This window comes from Balaenoptera musculus, chromosome 8 (assembly GCF_009873245.2).
Source record: "Balaenoptera musculus isolate JJ_BM4_2016_0621 chromosome 8, mBalMus1.pri.v3, whole genome shotgun sequence".
Lineage (NCBI taxonomy): Eukaryota > Metazoa > Chordata > Mammalia > Artiodactyla > Balaenopteridae > Balaenoptera > Balaenoptera musculus.
In genome coordinates this window covers 344,352-369,360 of record NC_045792.1, presented here as the reverse complement: position 1 = coordinate 369,360, position 25,009 = coordinate 344,352, and the positions used below count along the sequence as shown (strand labels likewise).

General features: G+C 49.3%; 1 protein-coding gene across 1 annotated transcript in view; it reads left to right on the top strand.

Moving 5' to 3' along the window:
* The window catches only part of LOC118898994 (beta-galactosidase-1-like protein 3), a 39,067-nt gene extending 17,347 nt beyond the window's left edge, over positions 1 to 21,720 (top strand). The window contains exons 10-26 of the mRNA XM_036859876.1: positions 4,280 to 4,348; positions 4,920 to 5,015; positions 6,089 to 6,197; positions 7,200 to 7,292; positions 9,373 to 9,454; positions 10,336 to 10,400; positions 13,288 to 13,372; positions 14,853 to 14,990; positions 15,542 to 15,622; positions 16,229 to 16,335; positions 17,171 to 17,311; positions 17,641 to 17,712; positions 18,167 to 18,245; positions 18,657 to 18,744; positions 19,075 to 19,186; positions 20,624 to 20,740; positions 20,879 to 21,720. Coding sequence (XP_036715771.1) covers positions 4,280 to 4,348; positions 4,920 to 5,015; positions 6,089 to 6,197; positions 7,200 to 7,292; positions 9,373 to 9,454; positions 10,336 to 10,400; positions 13,288 to 13,372; positions 14,853 to 14,990; positions 15,542 to 15,622; positions 16,229 to 16,335; positions 17,171 to 17,311; positions 17,641 to 17,712; positions 18,167 to 18,245; positions 18,657 to 18,744; positions 19,075 to 19,186; positions 20,624 to 20,740; positions 20,879 to 20,944 — 1,600 coding nt within the window. The 3' untranslated portion in view covers positions 20,945 to 21,720. The remainder of the gene's footprint in view (positions 1 to 4,279; positions 4,349 to 4,919; positions 5,016 to 6,088; positions 6,198 to 7,199; positions 7,293 to 9,372; positions 9,455 to 10,335; positions 10,401 to 13,287; positions 13,373 to 14,852; positions 14,991 to 15,541; positions 15,623 to 16,228; positions 16,336 to 17,170; positions 17,312 to 17,640; positions 17,713 to 18,166; positions 18,246 to 18,656; positions 18,745 to 19,074; positions 19,187 to 20,623; positions 20,741 to 20,878) is intronic.
* The last annotated feature ends 3,289 nt before the right edge of the window (positions 21,721 to 25,009 follow it).

The following is a 25,009-nucleotide window of genomic DNA, read 5'->3' as shown; positions in this document are numbered from 1 at the left end:
GAGAAGGGAGAAGAGGCGCCGTGTGCTTAGGGTGTACCGACGACTAGGGAGACGAGGCGCCGTGTGCTTAGGGTGTACCGACGACTAGGGAGAAGAGGCGCCGTGTGCTTAGGGTGTACCGACGACTAGGGACCGGAGGCGCCGTGTAGCTTAGGGTGTACCGACGACTAGGGACAAGAGGCGCCGTGTACTTAGGGTGTACCGATGACTAGGCATTTTCTGAGCGTTTTCAGAACATCGCTTGATCCTGACAACTGTCCTGGAGGTCGTGGTGTAGTCGCTGCCCTGAGGGATCTGCCAGCTGGTCCAGGGCCGGCGTCGCCTCGAGGCCTGACCACGCCACGGGAATGAGGCGGCCTGAAGTCACACGGAGCAGAAGCTCCTGCCTGCGCACACACGGCAGGTTGAGTAAAAACCATGCCCCAAGCAAAAGCCATATTTGAATGAGGAAAGTGGTGGTCCCTTCATAAGGGACCTATTTCCAGAAAAGTCTTGAAACTGAAAAAACTGAGAGTCCCTAATGGTGGGGTGAAGGTGAGCCCAGACGGAAAACGCTGGAAGCGGCTGGTAAAAGGATGTGCGGGAACTCTAGGAACAGGGCTCTCGAAGGTGGGGGATGGCCGGGAAGCCTTCCGTGTAGCGACCCTGCCATTGCTGGGACTAGTGTTGCAAATTTGAATGCATCGGGCCCTGCACAGGGAGCCACCAGACCTCCTCCCTCCTGACACATGTGCAGTATTTACACACTGCCAGGCCTGTGCTAAACCCTGGGAAGGAGGGACCCCGCCCCCCGCAGCGATCCCACGGGGCGAGGGGCGTCACTGTCTTTGGTAGGTGAGGACACTCAGGCACTTGCCCAGCTGTGCTGGGGGGTCAGGCAGGCCCCAGGCCCGGCTGCCTTTCAAAACTGGGCTCGGCTTGGGCGTCGGGGTTACATCCACAGCACTTTGCAGCCCTTCCTGTAAGGTCTTGTTGTCAAGTCCAAGTGCCCTTTGCAGGGTATTTCATCATTTTATGATGCAGAATATATTTTTCTGGTTTTATTCTTTATTTTAAAAAGTAACAACAACATAAATTTATTTCCTATATTGTCTTCTTAAATGTCATTACACTCGACATAAAAACTTCTAATTGTTGGGATATGCAGAAACTGAATGAGTTATTATAGGTTACTTAGGTCAGTGGTCCCTAAATACCTACTAAACTTTTTCTGTTTCTTGATGAGATGTTTGTCACCAGCAATTAGAAAGCTCTGTTGCTTTTATGGTCAAGGTGTTGGGTTTTGTTAGTTAACGTCAGGAAAAAGTAAAGGCAGTCCTGAGAAGCTGGAACTTACAATATAGAAAGAAAAAGAGCAGAAACATGTTAGCAAACGCCATGGGGCACATAATACAGTTTTACATCTGTAACTGTATTCATTATGTTCATTCCAAAAGATTTACGTTCCCTTGCCTTTCCGGGTTAACCCTCCATTGGTCTTTATGGATGGTACTTATAATGTATTGAATTTTGAAAGAAGTAGGGACCGTGGGGTGTCCTCACACCACTGACCAGTCACAGGACCAGAGAAATGCAAACCCAGAGCAGAAGCCCTTTGCGCCTGAGTGTCCCCACTGCCCCCATGTGGCAAAGCTAAGCATCACACTCACTGAAGGGGAGAGGATGCTTCCAGGGCCCGTCCCTTAGTGCAGAGCTGACCCCGAACAGTGGCTTGGACGCTGAGAGCAGTAAATTGATAATTGGCTCATCTAATATGCAAATAATTTAATCATAAATAATTGTTGAGTTTTATTGAGGCCTTTCTGCATCTGTTGAAGGGATGATACGGTTTTTCTTCACTCTTCTGTTAAAGCGGTAAATTACATTGAAAATTTTTCTGATATTGAGTCCATCTACGGCTCTGGGATGAATTTGGCTTGGTTGTGAGACATGCACCTGTGAGTACCCACATACAGATTGCTGGACTGGATTTGCTAGTGGTTTTTTTTTTCATATTTTTTTGATGTGGACCATTTTTTAAAGTCTTTATTGAATTTTTTACAGTATTGCTTTTGTTTTATGTTTTGGTTTTTTGGCCCTGAGGCATGTGGGATCTTAGCTCCCCGACCAGGGATCAAGATTCGCTAGTGTTTTATCTCAAATACGTATATTTATGACGATAACTAAACTTGACTTAAAATTTTATTTGAGTGTCTTGTTCAGTTTTGAAATCAGTCTTATAATAAACGCATTAACTGATTTTATCCTCTTTTTCTGTTCCCTGAAAATATTTTGCAAAAGAATTATCTTTACCCTCAATATCTCTTAAAATTCACTTATAAAACTCTGCGACTGCTGTCTTTTGTGATTGTGAGGTGAAGATTCTGGGGACAACACAACTCTCTTAACAGTTGTTGTTTAATTCTTGTTTCTGTTTCTTCTAGAATATATCATATTTTTATTCTATAGCTCTTTTTTCATTTCCTTTCTTCTTTTGGATTGACCGGGACTTAAAAAAAATTATTTCTTTCTTGGAAGTTATACATCATATTGTGTGTTTGGGACTTTTTCCTTTTTTCTTACTCAATCTTGTCTGAACTTTTAGTCTTTTCAAAGAACTAGCTTGTAGATTTATTCATCTTCCCTATATCTTTCTGTTTTCTATTATATACTTTCTGAGTTATATATAATTTTCTTTTCTCTATTTGATTTTGTGCTGTCTCTCCCCCCTCCCCCTTCTCCTTGTCTCCTGAGTGGAAAATTTAGCTCATTTTCTTTCCAGGATTTTATGTTTTCTAATATATCTATTCAGGGACATAAATGTACCTCTAAGTATTGCTTTGGTTATATTTCCCACAAATTTTGCTATATAGTAGCAAAGTTGTTTGGTTTCAAACATTTCAGCTCTTTGGGAATATGCTTTCTGCTTTATTTCTTTTAGCTTTTACTATTCTTAAAGTGAAATTTTCTAACTTAGTTGCATTTGCCTTGGGATCGTGGACTATTCGATGTAGATTTTGGAATTTGTTGAGATTTACTCTGTATTTAACAACTGTTCCCTGTGTTTTTTAAGAAGTACGTGTTCGACATTGTTGGCCACTGCTTTCTCTGTGTATTTATTGGATCCATCCTTTCAATTGTGTTGTTCAAATCTATATCCTTACAATTTTTTTTTTGCTGTTAGTATCTTTGTTTCTTAGAGAACTATTTTAACTCTTCCCACTATGACTGTGGATGGATCCATTTCCTCTGTGATTCAGTAAACTTTTACTTTACTTGAAGCTGTGTGTTAAGAGCATAGAAGGTCATCATATCTTCTTGATGGATTATTCCTTTTATTTGATGCCTCTCTTAACATTTATTTGTGGGGTTTTTTTGCCTTAACATCCATTTTGCATGCTATTGAATAGCGCTAGAATAATTTTTCCTCATCCGTATCTTTTCCAATCTTTTTGTTTTCAACTTGTTTTTCAGCAATTTTCTTTAAAGTAAGTCACTTGTAAGCATCATTTAGCAAAATTTTTTCACTCTATTCTCTCAGTGTAGAGCTATAAACTTTGCCAGGCATATTTAGTCTTGTGCAAACCAACTTTTTATTCCTCCTCATAACAAAAGATCTTGAAATACAGTCAGTTCAGCCATAAGGCAACGTATGCACTCTTAAAAATCTGCACTCTGCAAAACTGTGTAACAAGAACTATAGGGCTTATGAGAAACATGAGGTTAGGGGCACAAACCTCAAAACCTTTGTTGGTGACACACAAAAAAGATACTCACCTAATAAACATAGCACGTAATAAAAATTTTACATGTTTCTTTGGCCCTACAGACTCAGCCCTAGGAGGAGGTCCTGGCAGGGTCCTTCTTGCTAAGGTCTATAAGTGGTACCTTCTTTTATTTTATCTCCATTAGCCTCATAGAAACTCCTCCTCTATCCTTATTTTGATGAATTTTTAGCAATAATTCATTGGGTATATAGAGACATTTGTGGTTTTTTCCTTTTCTTTATATTTTTAATAGATACTACAAAGAATAGGGTGGTGAGTGGGATAATTTATGCATAAATTCAAGGGATCTAGACTCATAGGATTATTGGCAGCTTAGAACACAAGTGGGTAAGAGAGAAAGGGACTACTGAAAATAACCACTGTTCATGTGACAAGGTCTACGTGCCAGTGGAAGCTTCAAGTTATTCCAAAAGAGAGCTCTCCCAGGGATTGACATGGGTTTGGGACTGACCTAGCAATTCGGAGGAAAGAAATACAAACATCTTATTGTAGCTCCCACTTTTCTACCACAGCTACGTTCCGTGGAACCTGCACGAGCCGGAAAGAGGCAGATTCGACTTCTCCGGGAACCTGGACCTGGAGTAGGCGCCCCTGCGGCTGCGACCGGCCCGGGGCAGGGGGTGCGGGGGCTCCTGGGGTGGCTGGGGTCCCCAGGGGCACCTGGGCTCTGCCGTGAGTACAGAGGGAGCCTGGGGTCTGCAGCCTGTTCTCAGGACCCCAACGCTCTCCAGCCATGACCCCCTTACTCCCGGGGGCCCGGGCCTGCCTGCCTTGAGCCCAGACCCGTTTGCGGCAGCCCAGAGGGGCCCCATCCCCCAGGTGGGCCCTGCTCTGCAGGGTGGTCCTGCCACCGCCGGGGTTGGGGGCCGGCAGGGTCAGGCTCCCCGTCGGGACCCCTGTGCCCCGTCTGAGGCCCGTTGTCCTCGTGCCCCCAGAGGTGCCGTGCAGATGTCCTAGGCTGGGGGCCACTGCTGTGACCCGGCTGGGCATTCCCTGCTGTGCTGGGGGGTCGCATCCCGCCCTCAGCGCCCCCAGCCCCCCGGGGGAGGGGAGGGCGGGCGAGGGGAGGGGGCGGCAGCTCTGCCCTGCGGTGGGGCTGGGCCGTCCCCCCTCGGCTCCGAGGCCTGAGAGTTGGTGACACTGACCCCCCAGGGCCTTCGTCCTGTTGGCCGCGGAGGTGGGGCTGTGGGTGATCCTGCGTCCGGGCCCCTACATCTGCAGTGAGATGGACCTCGGGGGCCTGCCCAGGTGAGCGGGGCCGGGGCCTCAGCTGTGTCCGGAGTGGAGCACCGCTGACGCTGTCGTCCAGTCTAAGGAGAACAGGGCGTGTCCTGTGTCTCCCCGCGCACGCGTTGTCCCAGGGAGCGCGGGTGGTGGTGGAGCGCTGAGGGCCGGTGCCGCTGCAGCCCCCGAATCCCTGGTTCACCGATGAGGTGTGGGTCTCGGTCGTGCAGCCAGGAGTGCGTGGCGGAGGGGAGGCGTCAGCTGCTCGTGCTTCTTTCCGGGAGGGAGCTTTGCCCGCCTCTGTTTCCTGTGGTGGGAAGAAGGGAAGGGAAGCTTAGACAGTGGGAGGGAGAACTTCTGGGCTTGTTTGGACCACTCCTGGTTTTTCTCGTATTTTGTCGACAGAAGCTCTGTTCTCCGGGGCACTGAGGCCCTCAGCTCTCTCCCTCCCCGCTCCATTTTCTTTGCCTGGTCCTGCCCCTGTGATGCTGGCCCTCAGTCAGACAATCAAGGTTCAGGGGGAGAATCCAAGGATGCTCTTCTGTTATCTCTAGAGCTGACGGGACTTCCCGTTGGTCCACACTCTGACCCCAAGTGGACGGTCTACTTCCTGATCAGGAGAGGCTTTGCTTTCCTCCAGGATGGGCTTGTCTCCAGCCCAGCTCAGGAGACACCTGACCTGGGGGAAGCAGCGAGTCTGGCTGTCAGCTTCTCTCTGTCCAGGTCTTAGAGGAAAAGTAACTCTGTCCCTAAGCCTATGCTGTGCTCAAAAAAAAGTTTTTAATGAGCTGAAAAAGAATGCAGGAGAGCATTCAACGAAAGCTTACACCACCTCTCATTAGGATGCGGGCGGGCAAGCCTCACGGGGCTGATGGCACCTCCTGGCAGTGGAGGTGGAATCTCTCCCACATCTCACAAGTCCGTGAGACTGGTCCAGAAAGCTGGCATCCTTTCAGGGCCTTGAGTACCCAAGGTCATGGATGTGAGGGCGGAGACGTAAAACCTCCGAAGGGAGCCCCGATCATCCTGCCCCTCCTTGCGCCTTCCCTCCCGCCTCACCGGCTGAGCCTCGCCCCCTCTCCCCACTTCTCCCCCAGCCGGTTACTGCAAGACCCCGCGTCGCAGCTGAGGACCACCAACCACAGCTTTGTGGAGGCTATTAACAAGTACTTCGATCACCTGATTGCCAGAGTGGTTCCGCTGCAGGTAAAGACTGACGACCGTTTCCTGCTTTGCTACCTTTGCTTTAGGACAGCAGCTGTCCTGGCTCACTGTGAGCAGAATTCCCGCACGAGAACAGAGGCTGACAGGCCTGCAGTTTGAATTCTAGACCCGCATCTTAGCGCAGCCTTTTCTAGGGCTTCTAGAAAGAGGCCGAAGGAGAGGCTGTGAGGGAAAACATGCTCACTCTCCTGGTTCCAGCTCAGGAGCCGGTGCCCGTCGTCCGTCGTGCGCTGTAGGGAAGGAAGGTGCGCCTCCCTGTAGAGCTGCTGTCGCCCTGCAGGGGCGGGGTGGGGAAGCAGATGCCACTGTGCCTGCGGGGTGCGGACAGGCTTCCGGGAGCAGAGCGTGGACGCAGAGTGGACGGACGTTCCCAGATTAAGTTACACATTGAACACGTGACTGGGGGCACCGTCGATGGCTTTAGTGGCAGACCGGGTGGTTTGAGGAGTGGGTACAAGTGAGAAGCGGAGGCCGTGAGTGTGGACAGGACGCTCAGGAGCGGGGCCTGCCGCTGGAGGCGTCCGCGAGGACCCAGCGCTCCACCCTCTCCCTCTCTCTGGGGTGGGGGTTCCGGGTAGTTTCCATGGTGATGGGAGTCAGCGGGTCTGGCAGGGAAGGATGAAAGCACAGGAGGAGAGGGCCCAGCGCGGACAGCCGCGTTCCTGAGCTGGGATGGGAGGCAGGGGGGGCTCTGCACAGTGGTGGCGTCCCCCTGCGACGCGGAGCAAAGAGGTGGGAAGGTGGAAGCAGGTGAGTTTGCAGGTTCAGGATCTCACAGTGGAGGAGCCACTCAGTATGAGAAATCAAGGGGAAACCTTGCAGCGGCTGATGCATGAAGACCAGGGAGGTGGGACTGCTGGCAGTAGCCGGAGGGCCTGGAGGTGACAGTGGCTGCCGCATGGGGAGGAGGGCGGTCACAGCAACGCCCAGGCCCCTGGCTTCCCTGGGAGGCTGACCCTGCCCATCTGCCTGTCTCGTCCCCAGTACCGCAAGGGAGGGCCCGTCATCGCGGTGCAGGTGGAGAATGAGTACGGCTCCTTCTACAAGGACAAGGCTTACATGCCCTACCTTCACCAGGTGAGACTGGCTCTGCTCCGTGGTCACCTCCCTCACAGCCTACACGTGAGTCCCTGCTACACAGTGACCGTGCTGGACCCTGGAGGAGGCGGGACCACGTGGGACCCAGTTCAGTGTCCCTGTGAGGCCACAACAGGGTCAGAGTGACTAGGAAGGGCTCAAATGGCATTGTTATGAGGTGAAACATGAGGGTAAAAGGTTGTTCCTTTCTGTCCCGTCTCTGGGACGCACGGTTGTCGTGAAAGCTGGGGTGGTGAGTCCTCACCCGTAGTAATAAATAGTGCTTCCTGGGCCGAGTGACAGCGCCCCCTTCTCTGACCTGTGGTGTGAATACTCTTTCGTCTGCTGCCTTTGCTCGTCCGTGGGTGGGGTGGCATGTCTCAGGCCAGGGGATACCTGCCGTCCTGCCTGGTGTCCTTTCTGGGGGGTCAGGCCCCTCCCAGCCCCCAGCGTCCCACGTTCAGGAAGCTGATGAGTTCTGGTTTAAACCGGACCCACCCAGGTTGCTAAGTGGGGGCAGCTGTCCCATGTGCTCTGCCCACAGAGACCCCTGGGCGGGGGCACTGGGGAGGGGAGAGAGAGGGGCAGGGCTGGCTCCGCACCGTCCTGGCTCCCGCCCTGCAGCCGTGGTTCTGCAGCCCACGTGGTGTGTGAGAAGCTTCCCTCCCCAGCATGGCTCGGGGACATCACTTCAGACCTCTCAGGTCCATCTCATTCAGCGTTACTTTAATTATTCGATTTTTAAAACGTGCCCCTCGACTCCCTCCAGGCCCAGGTCTGGCTCAGTGAGCACGTAAGACACACAGACGGGGTCCTTGGCTCCCCGCCATCGTCTGCTCCCTGGTCCCTCAGTGAACACGACTTTCAGATGAGACCCCTGCTTCCCCCGCCTCCCCGAGGCCGGCGGGCCTCCTTCTTTCCTTGAGTGTCCGGACGGGACCCGGGTTTGTGACTGTGGTCTTTCTCAGGGGCTGCAGCCTCGGCCTCCCCTTCCCAAGTCTCCCCTCTCTGTCCCTCTGGTTTATCGTCTGTGTGTCTATGGATCTCTCACTTTCTCTCTCCCCTCCCCCACCCCGTTAACTATCTGTCTATCTATCAATCTATTATCTATCATCTATCTATTATCTATCATCTATCGATCTATCATCTATCTATCTTCATCTATCTATCATATCTATCTATTATCTATCATCTATCGATCGATCTAGCTATCTCTCTATCATCTATCTATCATATATCTATGTATCATCTATCTATCTATTATCATCTATTGATCTATTATCTATCATCTATCGATTGATCTATCATATATCTACCTACCTATCTATCATATATCTATGTATCATCCATCTACCTATCATCTATCTATCTATTATCATCTATCAATCATCTATCTTTCATATCTATCTATCATCTATGTATCAATCTATCATATCTATCATCTATCTATCATATCTATCTATCATCTACCAATTTATTATCTATCATCTATCGATATTATCTATCTTCATCTGTCTACCTACCTATACATTATCTATCTATCATCTATCGATATTATCTATCCGTCATCTATCTATTGATCTGTTATCTATCTATCATCTATTATCTATATCATCTAACGATCTATCTAGCATCTATCTATCTATTATCATCTATCTATTGATCTATTATCTATCATCTATTATCTATCTATCATTTATTGATCTATCTATCAATCTATCTATCTATCTATCTATCATCTGTTTATCTACATGTCTCTCTCTCCCCCCTGGTTGTAGACCCTCCTCCGGGTTCCCCTGTGAACTCACCTTTGTGCTTTTCCTTTGGGGCCCATGGCCATGGGGTGTCAGAGTCTATACGCAGCTGTGCGGTCACCCCCGGGAAAGACACCAGGCTGGTCAGAGACCACAGTCCCCCATTTTGCTGAGCTGCACCAGGGCAGACTCTTGATTTGTGCCTTCCTGTCTAGTTCCCATTATGCCCGTCTGAGCCCAGGTGTATATATTTCCTAATTTCCTTGTACTTCCTTCTTCCCAGGGGAGCAAGGAGGTGGGCTCATCTAGTCCAGTTCTCTCAACAGGCCCTGCTGCGGAGAGGGATTGTGGAGCTGCTCTTGACCGCAGACAATGCAGATGCAGTAGCGAGAGGCCACATAAAAGGAGGTATGAATTTAGACTTATTTTAAGGGAGAACTGAGGCTCTGAGCTGGACTTCTGAATCTTGAAGGAGCTGCAGAAAGACCAAGTGTATCCCTGATACCTCTCTTTCCCGTGTGCACTGAAGTGGACCCCAGAGGTTTGATGTCACGATGATGAGGACCCAAGGTCAAAGGTAGTGGCACCTGGCCAGCTTGCTCCCTGGTCCCCACTCCTGAGATCTTCCAACAGAGCCTCTGTCCTCAGGGCACCTTTCCATCTTTCCCAATTTTTCTGTGGCTAAGAGTCTGGGCTGGTGCCAGGCATGGCTTAGAGTCAGGTCTTCTCCACCAGCACCAGGAGCCTCGTGGAGAAGCAGAAGATGGTGCTGTGGCAGGAGGCCAGCCTGGGCAGAGCCCAGCCCTGGATCCCACAGCCTGAGGCTCACTGTGGACGCTGCTCGTGTCCTGGGAGTAAAGTAGCCGAACAGTTCAGGACAGAATCATGAGGTCACGACAGTGAGGGAAGTGGCTGAGGTGGCAGCACCCCCGGGAGTCCAGGGGACATCTGTCATGTCCTCTCCTCCTCAGTGGCATGTCCCCACATTACCATCATGTGGTGGAGAGTATGCTGACCTTGGGACCAGGAAACCTGCGTGCAGTTCCCAGGTTTAATCAAGTCGTGTGACCTTGAATTGTTCCACTTTTCTGCAAAAAACATGGCTACTTTGAACTGCCCTCCTTCCCTCACGTTGTCTTTGAAGTGCCCAGCGATGTGAGGGCAAGTGTGGCAGCCCTTTGTACCCTGTACAGAGGGATGCAGCGGGGTCCTGGTACCCTTCCCTCTGCGGCTGGCCCCTCCCCCCTGACGGGGACCGAGGGGCCTCAGCAGCACCCCTCTCTCTGCAGTGCTGGCCACCATCAACATAAAGACATTTAACGAGGACTCGTTGAAGCATCTTTATAAGGTGCAGGTAAGGAGGAGACCGCCCGGCCTGGGCAGTGGTGGTCAAGAGAACAGGGGCTGGCCCTGGGGCCTCAGTGGTTTCAAAGCAGTTGGGAGCTCATGCCAATTGTCACGGGGAGTGGGTGTCACCTGTTAGTGGAGTGCCTCTTGGGGACACCCCGAGGAAGGGGGGTGGGAAGTGAACGGGCTGGGAGGTGGCCGGGTTGCTAGGGCAACCTGTTCACAGGTTCTGCAGATCATGGGGACGCAGGGCCATTGACCATGAAGTCTCCCCCAAATGTTCGTTGAGTAGCTCTGCTCCATGGGTGACCCCGTGAGAGTCACGGAGATGGATGGACACGATTACCAGGATGGCATCCTCTCTCCCAGCACAGCGGGGACCCAGGTCTCCGGACCAACTCTGCTTCATACACGCGTGTGTTCCCTTGTGCCTCCGATGCTGTCCAAGCCCCTGGTGCCCTCGAGGCCTGCTGTGCCTGGGATGCCCTTTCCAGGCCCAACCCCCCTCTTCTCCTCCCCACAGCACCCTCCCCTCAGCCTTCCCCCCTCCTCCACAGTTTTAATCAAAGAATGAATGATTCTTATTTCCTTTGCTCACCAATTTCTGCCCAGGTTCTTGTCGAGTAAAAAGAAGGGGCTCTGCCAGGGGCGGCACCATGGCTATCTCTAGTTTTTAGTGTCTCCTTTATTGTTTCTTTTTTCTCGTTCCTTTTAAAAACAGCTTTATTGAAATACAACTTATACACCATTAAATCCACCCACTGCAAGTGTACAATTCAATCTATAGAGTTTTACAACCATCATCACAATCTAGAAGGTTTCCTTATGCAGTTAATCCCCCTCCCACCTCTGGCCCTAGCAACCACTCATGTGGTTTCCGTCTCCATAAATTTGCCTTTTCTAGATGTTTCATATACATGGGATCCTACAATATCCAGTCTTTCATGCTGCTTGATGGCTTTGAGGTTCATCCATATGTAGCGTGAATCACTGCTTCATCTCTTTTGACAGCGGAGTGGATTGTGTCTTTGCTGCCATACCTATGACCTCAGACCAGGCCCACCTCCTCTTCTGTGCTAATACAGTTAACGTGGATTTTGAATGCTGGCCTGGTGTTGCATTCCTGGGGTGAATCCCACTTGGTTGTGATGTATTCTCATTTTATATACTGCTGGTTTCAATTTGTTTGTATTTTGTTGAGAATTTTTGCTTCCATGTTCATGAGAGATATTGATTGTTGGTTTTCATTTCTTGAAACATCTTTGTTTGATTTTGGAATTAGGGTCATGATGGCCTCATAAAATGAGTTTGGAAAAATTCCCTCCTTTTCTATCTTCTAGAAGAGATTGTGTAGAATTGTTAGTATTTCTTACTTACTGTTTGGTAAAATTCACTGTTGAAACCATCTGGACCTGAAGTTTTCTTTTTTAGAAGGTTTTTGATTAGGAATTTAATTTTTCTAATAGATATTGCACAATTCAGGTTATTGCTTCTTAAGTGAGTTTTGGTGGTTTGTGTCCTTCAGGGGTTTATTCTATCGTTTTTCACCTAAGTTTTGAATTCATGGCCATAGAGTTGTTTGTAATGATCCATTAATATCCTTTGAATGTCTTTGTTGTAAGTAATGATGACCCTTCTTTCATTCCTGATATTGGCAATTTTGTGTATTTTTTTTTAAATCTTGGTCAGTATGACTAGAAGCTTATCACTTTTATTGATCTTTTCAGAGAACCAGATTTTGACTTTTTTTCCTCTATTATTTTTCTGTTTTCTATTATTTCATTGATTTCTGCTCTGATCTTTAATATTTTCTACCTTCTGATTCCTTAATGGATTGAATTAACTCTACTTTTACTAGTTTTTCTTTTTCCTGGTAGAAGCTTAGGTTACTGATTGGAGACTTTCTTCTTTTCTAATATAAGCATTTAGTGCTATGAATTTTCCTGTATGTGCTGGCTTTGCTGCATCCCACCAATTTTGAAATGCTGCATTTTTATTTTCAAATAATATTTTAAAAAATGTTCAAAACATTAAACTTCCCTTGAGATGTCTTCTTTATTCCATGTATCAGTTAGAAGCATGTTGGTTAATTTCTCAGTCTTTGGAGATTTTCTAGATATCATTCTGTTATTGATTTCTATTTCAATACTGTGAAAATCCAAGAATATGCTTGGTTTGATCTCTCTTCTTTTACATCTGTTAAGGTTTGTTTTATGGCTTATAATATGGTCATCCTTGGTAAATGTTCTATGTACATTTTGGAAGAATGTGTATTTTGCATTTGTTTGTACATTTCCATTAGGTCAGGTTGTTTGGTGATGTTGTTCAGGTAATCTCTATCCTTACTAATTATCTGCCTGCTTATTCTATCAATTGTTAAGGGAAGAGTGTTGATATCTCTAAATAAAATAGTAGATTTGTTTATTTGTGTTGTGTGCTGGTCTCAGCCAATCGATAACTAGTGCAGTAGCAGGACAGGCCCCTGTGGTTCTTATTATGATCACAAGATGCCCTCAGCAATAACCATCAGGTTATTATTTCCTTTACTGTACTCTTTGGTTTATTTTCCTGTTTTTTCTAATTTATTGAATTAGATTTCAGTTATCCAAGAAATTTCTAGTTTCTTGGATAATTAGCCCCCGAAATTTTATGTTTCTTTTTGTTCCTATGTTTTAAGGTACATATGGTGTATTTTTGAGCTTGTAGGGGAAGAGGAGGAGCCACTGCTGTGGATGGTAGCAAAGGTGTAGTGGGTGAGGGGATGCAGGGAGTAAGCGCTGAGTTGGGAAAAGTGGAAAGCGAGAGTTCCTCAAATACTCATTTGCTGTATTCAGTTTTTCTGATTTTTCTTCTTCCTTTTGTCAGACTTAGTATTTGATTTGGTTTGTTCCTAGAGCAATAAGCCCATTTTGATCATGGAATACTGGGTCGGCTGGTTCGACACGTGGGGAAATGAACACATGGTGAGAAATGCGGAAGGTGAGTGCTCTGCAGTGTTTGACCCAGTGGAGCGGTCCTGAGTCAGAGGTCGTTCACACATTTCTCTGCTCATCAGTCAGCTCTCTGACCTGCACCTACTATGGCCAGGGACATGGCCAGGCCTGAGGGTGCACTTGGGGGTACAAGTTACCTGGCTCCCACACCCTGGGAGCTTGTCAGCTGGTGGATGGACAGGTAGTTAAGAAGTAAACAATCAGTGTAGAGTTCCCCACCCAACGAGTGCTTTGAAGCAAAAAAGCAGGTGCAATGACAGAAGAGGCAGGGGCAGACCAGCCGTGGGGGTCCCGGGAAGGGTCTCTGAAGAAGGGCATGCATTTGCTGAAAATCCTAATCATCTCTGGAAAATGCACAAGCCAGTGCTCTGGAGATGTCTGCTGAGGGGCAGAAATTATCAGGAGATGAGAGAGGTCGTAGCTCCTGCGGCCAAAGCGACAAGGATTTCAGCCCCAGCTCTGCAGCCCCAGTGGGGGTGACCCCCCTGCTGAGCCTCCGTGGCCCACCCCTCCCCAGTAGGGCTGTTGTCAGGATTAAGTGTGGCGATCCACGTAAACTGCCCAGAATGGTGCCTGGCAGAGGTTGTCAACAAAAGGATTTTTCTACTAACTATATTTTGCTATGGCTGTTATAAAAGCAAGCTCACTTGTACCAGAAATAAAGAAAACCACTGAAAGGTAGTGGGTAACTGAGAAAAGTCTGCTTTGGGCTGAAAAATAAAAAACAAAACAAAACAAAAATATCTCTGGACCATCACCAGTAAATGACGGTTTCTGACCACATGTATATCAGGCACTGTGCGTGTTTCTTACATATATGCCACCATCAATAAGTCTCTCATCCATCCTTGATGTAGTAGGAATAGGACCTTCATTTAACAGATACGGGAGCAGAGGCTCTGAGAGAGAAGACAGGCTGAACAAGATCTGACGGAATGCAAGGAGCACAGCCAGCATTGAATCCCACCTCTAACTAACCTTTAACCAGCCCATGCCTGTTACGGCCAGTGCAAAGGTGACCTTGAGACAAAGATGAGTGCCTCTGTGGCTAGAGACTGTGGACTGTTGCAGTGGTCTAAGTCAGTGGCTCCAGAGATACTACCCTACAAGGTAGTCATAAGGGTATACTAATTATTTCTACAATTTCAAAACATCTAATGAACATTAGATATTTAAGTGACATAGAGGTTCTCAGGCTGTTATTTAATAGATGTAGTTTGGAGTCAAATCATGTACATACTCTGGGAGAAATGATTTTTGAAAGGCTCTTGGTATGGATAAGACTTGGTTTCCTAGGGCAGTTCTGGTCAGTTCTACCTATTGTCTGGTGAGAATCTTCATGGAGGTTGAAGGACAAAACAGTTGAGTTTACTGTGGGGCAGGGTTGAGGAGGAGAAGATTTCACAGAGACTCCTGTCTTCTCTGAAGTGTTAATGTTCTCTATTTCTCATCTCCCTCCTCTGCAGAGATTAAAAGCAGTGTGTCTGAATTTATCAGATTGGGGATCTCCTTCAACGTGTACATGTTCCACGGGGGAACCAACTTCGGTTTCATGAACGGGGCCACACATATTGACAGGCACAGAGGCGTTGTCACGAGCTATGGCAGGTGTTTGCTGGGAGGGTCCCATCTGAGCGCGGGGGTCCTGTGGCTTTACCGGGGAGGCCCACAAACACGTCCTGGCATTATGGGGCTCTTGACCCATAATCTACGCTGAGCATTGAGTGTTCTCTTATCTCTTTATCTTCCTTCTGAGATGCTCACAATGCCGTCAGCAGGCTGTCCTTGCCGTGGATGGGGCTGCCTGTGAGCTCCAGCTCTGCTCCGCTCACCCGTACCCTGAGCCCTTGACCTAGACCTCCCCAAGTAGAATCCAGTGGTGGTTGCCGTGTGGGCACCGGAGGCCCCGCTGCGCAGTCAGGTTGAGGGGAGAAGAGAGTGTCCACTACGAAGGGAAGCAGAAGGATGAGCCCAGGGTCGTGGCAGCCTCGGACCCCCAGGAAGGGCTGTGGGGAATGTTCCCAGGGTGGCCTTACTCCCCTGCACCCCAGCCTGGTCCAGCAGCAGGAAGGCGTCTCCCGTCCCCCTCCGGTGGCCCTGGCCCAGCTCGTGGTGGGGTGTCCCCTGCCCAGCGACGGCGGCTGGTGTCTTGCAGACTACGACGCGCTGCTGACAGAGGCTGGGGACTACACAGACAAGTACTTCAAGCTCCAAGAGCTCTTTAAATACATCCTCGGTACTCAGCTGCCAATTTATTGGAGGGGTGGCCCTCCTCAGGAAGCGGGAGGGGAGGAAAGGGAAGGGTTCCCTGTGAGCAGAAGCTTAAAGGCGCTCGTAAGGGCAGGGGCAACCTTCAGTTCAAATCCTGGCTTTCCAACTTGAAAGCCCTTTAAGCTGTAGTGTCTTCTCTAAACATGAGGACAATGGTCCTTGTCTCCTATAGTGATTGTGAAGTTGAAGTTACTATTTATAAAGCTCTCAGCATGATGTGTGACATGATACCCTCATATACAACAGCAAAAGTCATCCTAATGAATTGTATTTATTGAAATTAACAAACCACCTACTATGTGCTAGGAAGTCTGGCAGCACCGGCATCGCCAAAGGGCGTCAGGCAGAGGTCCTGCTCCTGAGACCCCTGTGGGGTCTGTAGCCATCAGCCCTCTGTGCCCACAAAGTGGCTTCAACTTAGTCCCACCAGAGTTTCAGCACTATTGGAGAAGCGCTGGCCTAGGACCCGCCTCTTTGGTTGGCCCCGGGACACAAGAGCTCCTGGAGAGGATGGGGAGGCTTGGAGAAGGAAGGGGACGTTCCAGGAGCTTCTTGCCCATTTTCTTTGCAGTCACCCCTCTGCCCCTCTTACCGGAGCCCACTCCCAAGACTGTGTACCCCTCCGTGGACCCATCCCTTTACTTGTCATTGTGGGATGCCCTGCAGTACTTGAATCGGGTGAGTGACACCCGGGCTCTGGGGGAGCGGGGTGGCCCCTGGAGACACGGGGGGGTGGGGGGGACAGGCCAAGGCCACAGAGCAGAGATCCCTTCAGGGGTTTTTAGTGGGAAGCGTGAATGTAATCCTCTGCATCTTGTCCACATTTAGAACTAGGGGGCGAGAGCCAGGAGCTCCTTCTGGGCGGATCGAGAAGGGGTTTGAACTTGAAGAACAAGAAGGGGTGGGGAGAAGCAGGACATGAGAGGCTCCTGGCTCCCAGCTCCAATGACCCCCCCATCCTGAGTTGGGCCGCGCGGTCCCCACGGAAAGGGCTACCAAGCCAGGAACCGTGAAACGCGGTTTCCGCCTCCTCTTCACCATCAACTAGGCCGAATCGCTGAACCCCTGTGGGTCCCTGCTCTCCCTTTAGGACTAGACTCTGTGTCCCTGCAGAAGAAAAGGTGAACATTGTTTGGAAGATGTCATCTTGAGTTCACATTGTTGTGCCTCCACTGACCCTCCTTCCAATAAGAAGTCGTGCCTGGCACGCTGCAGATGTGAAATAAATATTTGCTCAGTGCGCCCTCTTTGCTGGCCCACAGTTGCGCTAGGACGCGGCTGTTTACTCTGTTGATTCAGGATTAGAGCAGTGGCCACCCTGCCCTCTCACCACCCACCCCATCCCGAGTCTCCTGGTCAGTGGAGACTAGGGCACAGGCGTCGTCACACAGCATCTGTTTCAGTTCCTCATCCAAAGGGCTTTTGGGGACCGTTAGGAGGGCCAACAAAACATGCCCAGGGTCTTAGGAAGAAGGCCCCCGTTCTTACCCCTGGCTCCCCGTCCGTCTCCCAGCCGGTCATCTCTAACATTCCACTCAACATGGAGAACCTGCCCATCAACAACGGCAACGGCCAGTCCTATGGGCTCGTGCTTTATGAGACGACCATCTGCTCCGGGGGCCGGCTCCACGCTGACGCGCGGGACATGGCTCAGGTGGGGTAGGGCCATCTGGTCGCAAGCAGGACACCAGCCCAACTCCGCCGCGGGGGTGAGCGGTCAGTTGCTGGTCCACTTCGCTGTTTGATAGCATTTTTAAGCACCTCTGTGTATGAGGCTTGACTGGGATGTAAAGCTGGATGAAAGAGACCCGATTTACTTACCATGACTTAAGTCTATAGGGGCCTCCGGGTCGGGCCAGCTTCTGGTTGCCCGTGGGCACCGAGGCTGGTGGCTTCCTTCGTAGCCACCTCCCCTAATCCAGGCCTCCCTGCCCCCTTCTGCCCCTTGGACCTACCCATCTGACACCGGCTCTTCTTTCGCAGGTGTTTTTGAATGAGACAAGTTTCGGAATTCTGGCTGATGGTTTTCAGAACATAGACATTCCTAAAATCACGGTATGTAATTCAGAAATCTAGATGCTGCCCTAGACCACGGACTCAAGTGCAAACACGGCCTGTTCCTGAGATAGACCCGTCCTGTCCCCACCTCTGCCCCTGGGCGTCGTGCCTGCCTCAGGGTCCCGGCAGGAAGCGTTAGGGCCTCTCCCAGGCCTTGGTGCATCCGGGGCTACAGCATCCACTTCGGTGTGGATGGAATTCCCCCGCCAAGCGCCTGGCCGGGCTCTGACCACAGGCACAGCTGAGTCCCTCAGCCTCTCTGAAGGCAGACCAGGCGGGACAGAGTTTGGAGCAGGAACCCACGGGGTCCTTCTGGTGGGGGCCCCGGGGCACTGGGGCCTCCTCTTTTCCCATTCACTTGTCTGCCATCTGGGACTCCGAGAAGAGTGGGTTCCAGAGTAAAAGCCCTACGTGGCCTTGTGGTCCCCATGAACTGGTCTGTCCCAAGCAGGAATGTCAACTTCTAAGGATCCTGGTAGAGAATCAAGGACGCATCAGTTTTTCATGGAAAATTCAAAATCAGCAGAAAGGTGGGCTCTGGGCCTAAGAAACAGGCCATGACCTCTCTTCATGGTGACTTGGACCTGAAGATTGGGGGTGGAGTTGGGAGGAAAGACTGGGTCCCCAGGCAGTGACAGGGCCCCTGAGTCCTGGGACCAATGGTGCAAGTGCCCGCTCCCTTGTCCTGCCATGTCCTGCTCCCCGGGGCGGAGGGTGCTGGCTGTCGGAGCAGGACCTGGTCCCCTTGTGGGAATTTAGGGGAAGTTCTGAACCTGGGAGGGGAGGTTTCTTGTTGGTATGGAGACCTTCGGTTGTGCAGGTCAGACCAGTCTATTCCCTCCTGGACGAGCCCTGGTCACAGGGGGGTCCAGGCTACGAGTCTGCATCCGGATGATGGAGAATGTCCCGTCCCTCTTCTCTCTCCTCCCTCCCCCCTGCAGGATTAATTGGACCTGTTACTCTGAATAACATTCCCCTGCAGAGTTTCACCATCTATTCTCTAGAATTAAAAATGAGCTTCTTCGAGAGGTATGCTCCTTCTAACCCTAACCCTAACCCTAACCCTAACCCTCCTAACCCTAACCCTAACCCTCCTAACCCTAACCCTCCTAACCCTAGCCTTGGAGGGCAGGGAGCTTGAGGTCTCCAACTCTCCACTTTGCAGATGAGGGGCCAAGATTCAGGGCCCCGGAGTGAGGGACTCAGGATTATAGAGGCTTCTGATTCCAGCCTAGTGCTTCTGGCCTAGCACATTCCCTGCTGCAGAATCCTCGTCCCTGCGCGAGAAACCTGGGGTCAGTGTGGGGACTGCAGCTGGGAAAGGGCTTTCCTCTCCCTCAAGGCGTGGCCTTCTTGCAGGCTCCGCTCTGTCTCCTGGAAGCCTGTCCCGACTCACTCCCTGGGCCCTGCCTTCTACCTGGGCACCTTGAAGGCGGGCTCTTCTCCCCAGGACACCTTCCTGACGCTCCCGGTGAGTGGGCGCCCTCCCCTGCTCTGGGGTCCCCAACACCTGTTCTCTTGGGAGGAGTCTGGGAGCAAGGCCATCGTGTTCCTGGCAGGAACACTCACCTTTCTGCCTTTCTTTCTCTTCCTCACTTTTAACTAAAGTTTACATTTCTCAGTCCTCCTAACTTATCATTGTTTAAAAAAATAATACATCAAAGCACAATGGAAAAATTCGAATACTAACAAGATGTAGAGAGCAAAGGGCTGTCTTTCCAACCCTCTCCCACCTCCAATTCCTCTCTACTTCTCAGAATTAAGCACGACCAAGAGTTTGCATGGTTCCATGTGTCCCTTTGCCTAAACACATGCACAATCACTTTTTACACTAATGGGATGGTTCCATAAATTGTATTCTCCAATTTCCTTTTTTGGGGGAGGGTATTATTTTTTACCTAGTATATCTTCTGTTTGTAAACACACATGGATAACGTAAAGGCACAAAATATGAACGTACAGATCAATAAATTGTCACGAGGCAAACACCATAAAATTACTGTTGGGATAAAAAATGAAATACTGTCAGCACCCCTCCCAGTCTTTGCCTCCCCTAACAGGTCCCAACACAGAGTGCAGATTAGTTACTGAGGTTCCCGATACCCAGTCTTCCCAGATGACATCTAAACGTGTGAGAGAGCAGATTAGTTACTGAGGTTCCCGACACCCAGTCTTCCCAGGTGGCATCTAAACGTGTGAGAGTGCAGATTAGTTACTGAGGTTCCCGACACCCAGTCTTCCCAGATGACATCTAAACGTGTGAGAGTGCAGGTTAGTTACTGAGGTTCCCGACACCCAGTCTTCCCAGGTGGCATCTAAACGTGTGAGAGTGCAGATTAGTTACTGAGGTTCCGATACCCAGTCTTCCCAGATGACATCTAAACGTGTGAGAGTGCAGATTAGTTACTGAGGTTCCCGACACCCAGTCTTCCCAGGTGGCATCTAAACGTGTGAGGCTCTGACAGTTCTGCTCGGCTCCTCAGCCTCCTCCTCCTGGACAAGCAGGTGCCTCTAGTGGGAACACTGCTTCCATGCCTTCGCCCAGGCCTTGGTCCTGTACTTCTTCATTGGATTGCAAGCAGGTTAGAAAAATGTGCAGCTTTTATGGTTGTTGTCAGCAGCAGTGTTCACCTCTATTGCCTAGTACTTGTTTCTGGAAGCAGAAGAGCTGCTTTTTAGAAAAAGACGGCACCATCTGTCACAGGTCAGGCGCCGCACTGCCTCAGCATCTTGTCTGCCATCCGTCGACCAGGTGGCAGGTGGGACTGGTAGGATGTGTCCCCTTCTGAACGCACCTCCACGCTCAGTGCCTCCGAGCATCTCAGCCGTGCCCTCGCTGCCCAAAGCCTTAGGCCTTACCTTGCCAGAGGGAATCTGTTCCTGTGCCTCAAGCTCCCTTCCCTTCCAGGGCTGGCATTATGGATTTGTGTTCATCAATGGGCGTAACCTTGGGCGATATTGGAACATTGGGCCTCAGGAGACCCTTTACCTTCCTGGTGCCTGGCTCCAGCCAGGGGACAATGAGGTGCGTGGCCCCCACCCCCATCTTTACGGCTCATAAGCGCTCCGATCTGACTTCATTCCCAAAATACGTATCGCAGTGTCTTTCTGATTCTGTACTGGGCTCACCCTTTCTTACTGGCAACCCGTCTGTTCTTCCTAGATCATCGTGTTTGAGAAGAATAAGCGTGGGCCATACATCCACACCACAGACAACCCCAGGTGGTAGGACTGGGTTCTGACACCCTTCTTGGCTTGTTGGAGTTCATCCACAGGCAGTTTTTCAGGAGGAAGGTTTACATCAAGAATATCAAATACACACTCTGTGTGTTATATATGAACGATGTCAAGAGAGTAAATCCTGAGTTCTCATCACAAAGAAAAAACCTTTTTTTCTATTTCTTTAATTTTGTACTATACGAGGTGATGGAGGTTCACTAAACTCATTTTGGTCATTATTTCATGACATATGTAAGTGAAATCATTATGGTGCACACCTTAAATGTATACAGTGCTGGTGTCAATCATATCTCAATAAAACTGGAAGGAATAAAAGATGTAAGGGACAAGGGCCCATGTCCCTCCAGAACCCCAGTGCCTGAATGAAGGCAGAATTAAGTCTTGTCCACCAGTGTGTCCCCAGCACCCAGCACAGAGCACGAGCTCAGTAAGGCGTCCTGAACAATTTAACCACCTGTCCGCCCGGCGTAGAAGGACGTGACAGCATTTCAGGGGAGGGACACGGGTGAGGGTCAAATGGTCTCGTATGTTCTGAGAATCACAAATAACCTGTTACAAGGTTCACGTCAGGACAACTTTTCCCCTCAAAGCATGTCACTGTCACCCTGTTCCTTCCTCAGCAGGTTCAAGAAACTAAACCATTCACAGTTTGTACATCCTATGTTGCTACTATTATCTGTAAAGTGTGGTATTAAAGCTTTAATGGCACCAAAATGGAGGAGAAACATTTAAATTCATTACTCATCTATCACGCTGTTGAACTTCAAGAAAACTGTTTCTGGGCTTCCCTGGCGGCGCAGTGGTTAAGAATCTGCCTGCCAATGCAGGGGACTCGGGTTCGAGCCCTGGTCCGGGAAGATCCCGCATGCCGTGCAGCAACTAAGCCCACGTGCACAACTACTGAAGCCCGCGTGCCTAGAGCCCATGCTCCTCAACAAGAGAAGCCACCGCAGTGAGAAGCCTGCGCACTGCAATGAAGAGTAGCCCCACTCACCGCAACTAGAGAAAGCCCTCATGCAGCAATGAAGACCCAATGCAGCCATAAATAAATAAATAAATTTATATAAAAAAAGAGAGAAAACTGTTTCTGTATGTACAGATATCTGAGATACCAAATATAGATATTTCATAATATCACTCACTGGTGTGTAGCAAAATATAAACTCAGGAAAAAGGTTTTCAGTAACATGTCTTGTAGAAGAAACCTGGCACCTGAGAGTCATAATGTGGGCAGGTTTTAAGAATCCTTCAGCAGCTGAACGACTGAGAATAGCAAGGTAAGAACTGTTTTGAGAAACTTCTAATTTAGACTCCGTAAACTCAGCTATAAGAAATTGTCTTAAGGGACCATGAGAAGCTGTCCTTTTGCAGTTTGTTCAGTGAGAAGAAAATGTGCCTGCTTTTTGTTGAACACTTGCATCTATTTTTCATATGTTTATTCTGTCTGGATCGAAGACGATTCCTCATGGATGTAGCTGCATGTCATCTTGGAACTCCTTCTCCTCATGAAATTTCAAGGTAGTAAGAATTCTCAAAGAAGATCTTTTCTCCCAAGACTCACAGCTAGAATGAAATTAAGTAATTAAATCCAGTTTATAAAAAGCATGTTGTTTAATGATAGGAATGGTATACATCAAGCAGTTCAACAATGATAAAAACTGTGGTAAAACAATCTTTTAAAATATACCTTAATTATTATCAATATCTTAAAATTTATATATTATGTAAGTATATAATGACTATTTTATATTTAAAAATTATCTATTTTATATACATTTAGCTATATCTATTTCATATATCTATTCTTGGTTCAAAGAGGATATCATAGTCTTCCTACCCTTATAAAGCTAGTGTACTCTCTTAATATTCTTATTAGCTGTCAGTGTATTTCCCCATGTGCTTAAGTATTTGAAAGTTCTTAATAATTGTTTTAGTAGCTTATATTGAGTTTTCATAATAATCGTTAATCATTGCTTTATTTTACTTCAACTTAATACAATTTTATTTTATTTATTTTAATTAATTTTATTTTTGGCTGCATTGGGTCTTCACTGCTGCGCGTGAGCTTTCTCTAGTTGTGGAGAGCGGGGGCTACTCTTTGTTGTGGTGCGAGGGCTTCTCATTGCAGTGGCTTCTCTTGCTGTGGAGCATGGGCTCTAGGCGTGTGGGCTTCAGTAGTTGTGGCTCATGGGTTCAGTAGTTGTGGTGCATGGGTTAGTTGCTCCGCGGCATGTGGGATTTTCCCAGACCAGGGCTCGAACCCGTGTCCCCTGCATTGGCAGGCGGATTCTTAACCACTGCACCACCAGGGAAGCCCCAATACAATTTTAATCTTTCACTTTACGTCACATCTCAGATGCATACATTCAGATATTAACAACAAATTCAAATGACAAGGCTAGATCTCATTTCTGATAGCGTCACACTGTTTATATTTGAAATCTGTCTGTCGCCGAGAAAGCATGATGTCTTGAGTGACCGTGTCTGCTCACCCCAGAGCCTGCCCTTCACAGGCCACTAACCCATCCATGGCACCTACTCAGGATGTAGCTCCAGAAATTCCCCACGGTCTCTCCTGCTTCAGTGATTTTCACTCTCTTTGATCACGATCGTGTCAGTGTACCATGCCGTGGTTTCTCCCACCTGAAATGGAAATGAAAACAGGGCAGTACCCTCGACTCAGGGTCATGAGCCACCAGCTACATTCCCATTTATTTACTCCTTTTTCCAGCAAATATCCACGAACGAGACTCATCTGTATCCACCGAGATTCCTCCGCCTCCTCTAACCCGTTGCAGTCTCCCCAACCCCCCACCTGCCTGCATCACAGTCACCAAAGTCCTATGTGGTGTCTCCACCTGCACGTCTCCCTGATGGCTCAACCCCCCCCCCCCCCAGCCCGAGCTGGGCTTCTGGGACTCCCCGACAGGCTGACCCTTCCAGCCTCCTCACCTCAGGCTGTAACAGGGAAGAGCAAAATAGGACTCCATGTTGCATCTGTTTCTTTGACGTTAACCTTTGCTTTCCGGTGCTTTTGTTATTATAATCATACATAATGGCCTGCCTCAGGGAACTCTGCCCCGCTGCCTGAATGTTAAACTAAAGTGCCTCTCTGTTCAGCTCACAGGGAGACAATCTGACCCTGCCCACCTGTGAATGGCTGCGGAAAAGAAGAAATTAACACATCCCCTCCCGGAGGCTGGCCAAAGCCAGGCAAAACCAATGGCCTTTTTACTTTACTTCCTCACCGCCTCCCCCTCTCTGTTCTAGAAAAGAAACTGGCATTCCAACGTGATGGAGTCATTCTTGAGTCCTCTTGATTTCTCTCACCCCACAAACGGTCCAGGAATCCAGACTCCTCTCCACGCCAGCTGCCACTTGTCTGAACCGCAGCAGTTGGCATGCGACCTCTGCGGTAGCTGCCCTCACCCCCCGCCTGGTCTCCTTTTTTCCACTGCTGCCCACTCCTGGCACCTGAGTGACCTTTTAAAGCATAAGGGATGCCACACCCAGAGCCTGCCCTGGTTCCGTTTCATTGAGTCAAAGCTCTGCCCCCGAAGGCCTGCCTGATCTGGCCCTGGTTCCTCTGCCTCCCCCCATCCCCTGCAGTCCTGGAATGCCGGGCGTCACCCCTGCCGGAGGCCTTTGCACTCGAGGTCCTCTCTGCTTGGCTGCCCTTTCCTCGGCACCTGCAGGCAGGTAATGCTCCTCGTTCAGATCTTTGCTCAGCGATGCCTTCTCTGTGAGACCTGCTCTGCGCACCCCTCCTCCCCAGTCTTCCTTCCTTTGTCCGCTTCCTTTATGCTCTGGATTTACCACCTTTGAGACAGGCTGGGCCCTGGGCCCTTTGCTGCAGGACCTGCACCTGGACAAACATCTCTAACAACAGATACAAAGAAACTATAAGGGACTAAAAATAAGTGCAGGGCTGTGCAGGGGGGCAAATTATCAACCACAAGATACAAAAAGGCCACAAACCCAACTGCCACTTCTGAGGTGCCCGGAGCAAAAGCAGAGTCCAGTGTGTGATCCCTGTACACACAGCACCAAGGGG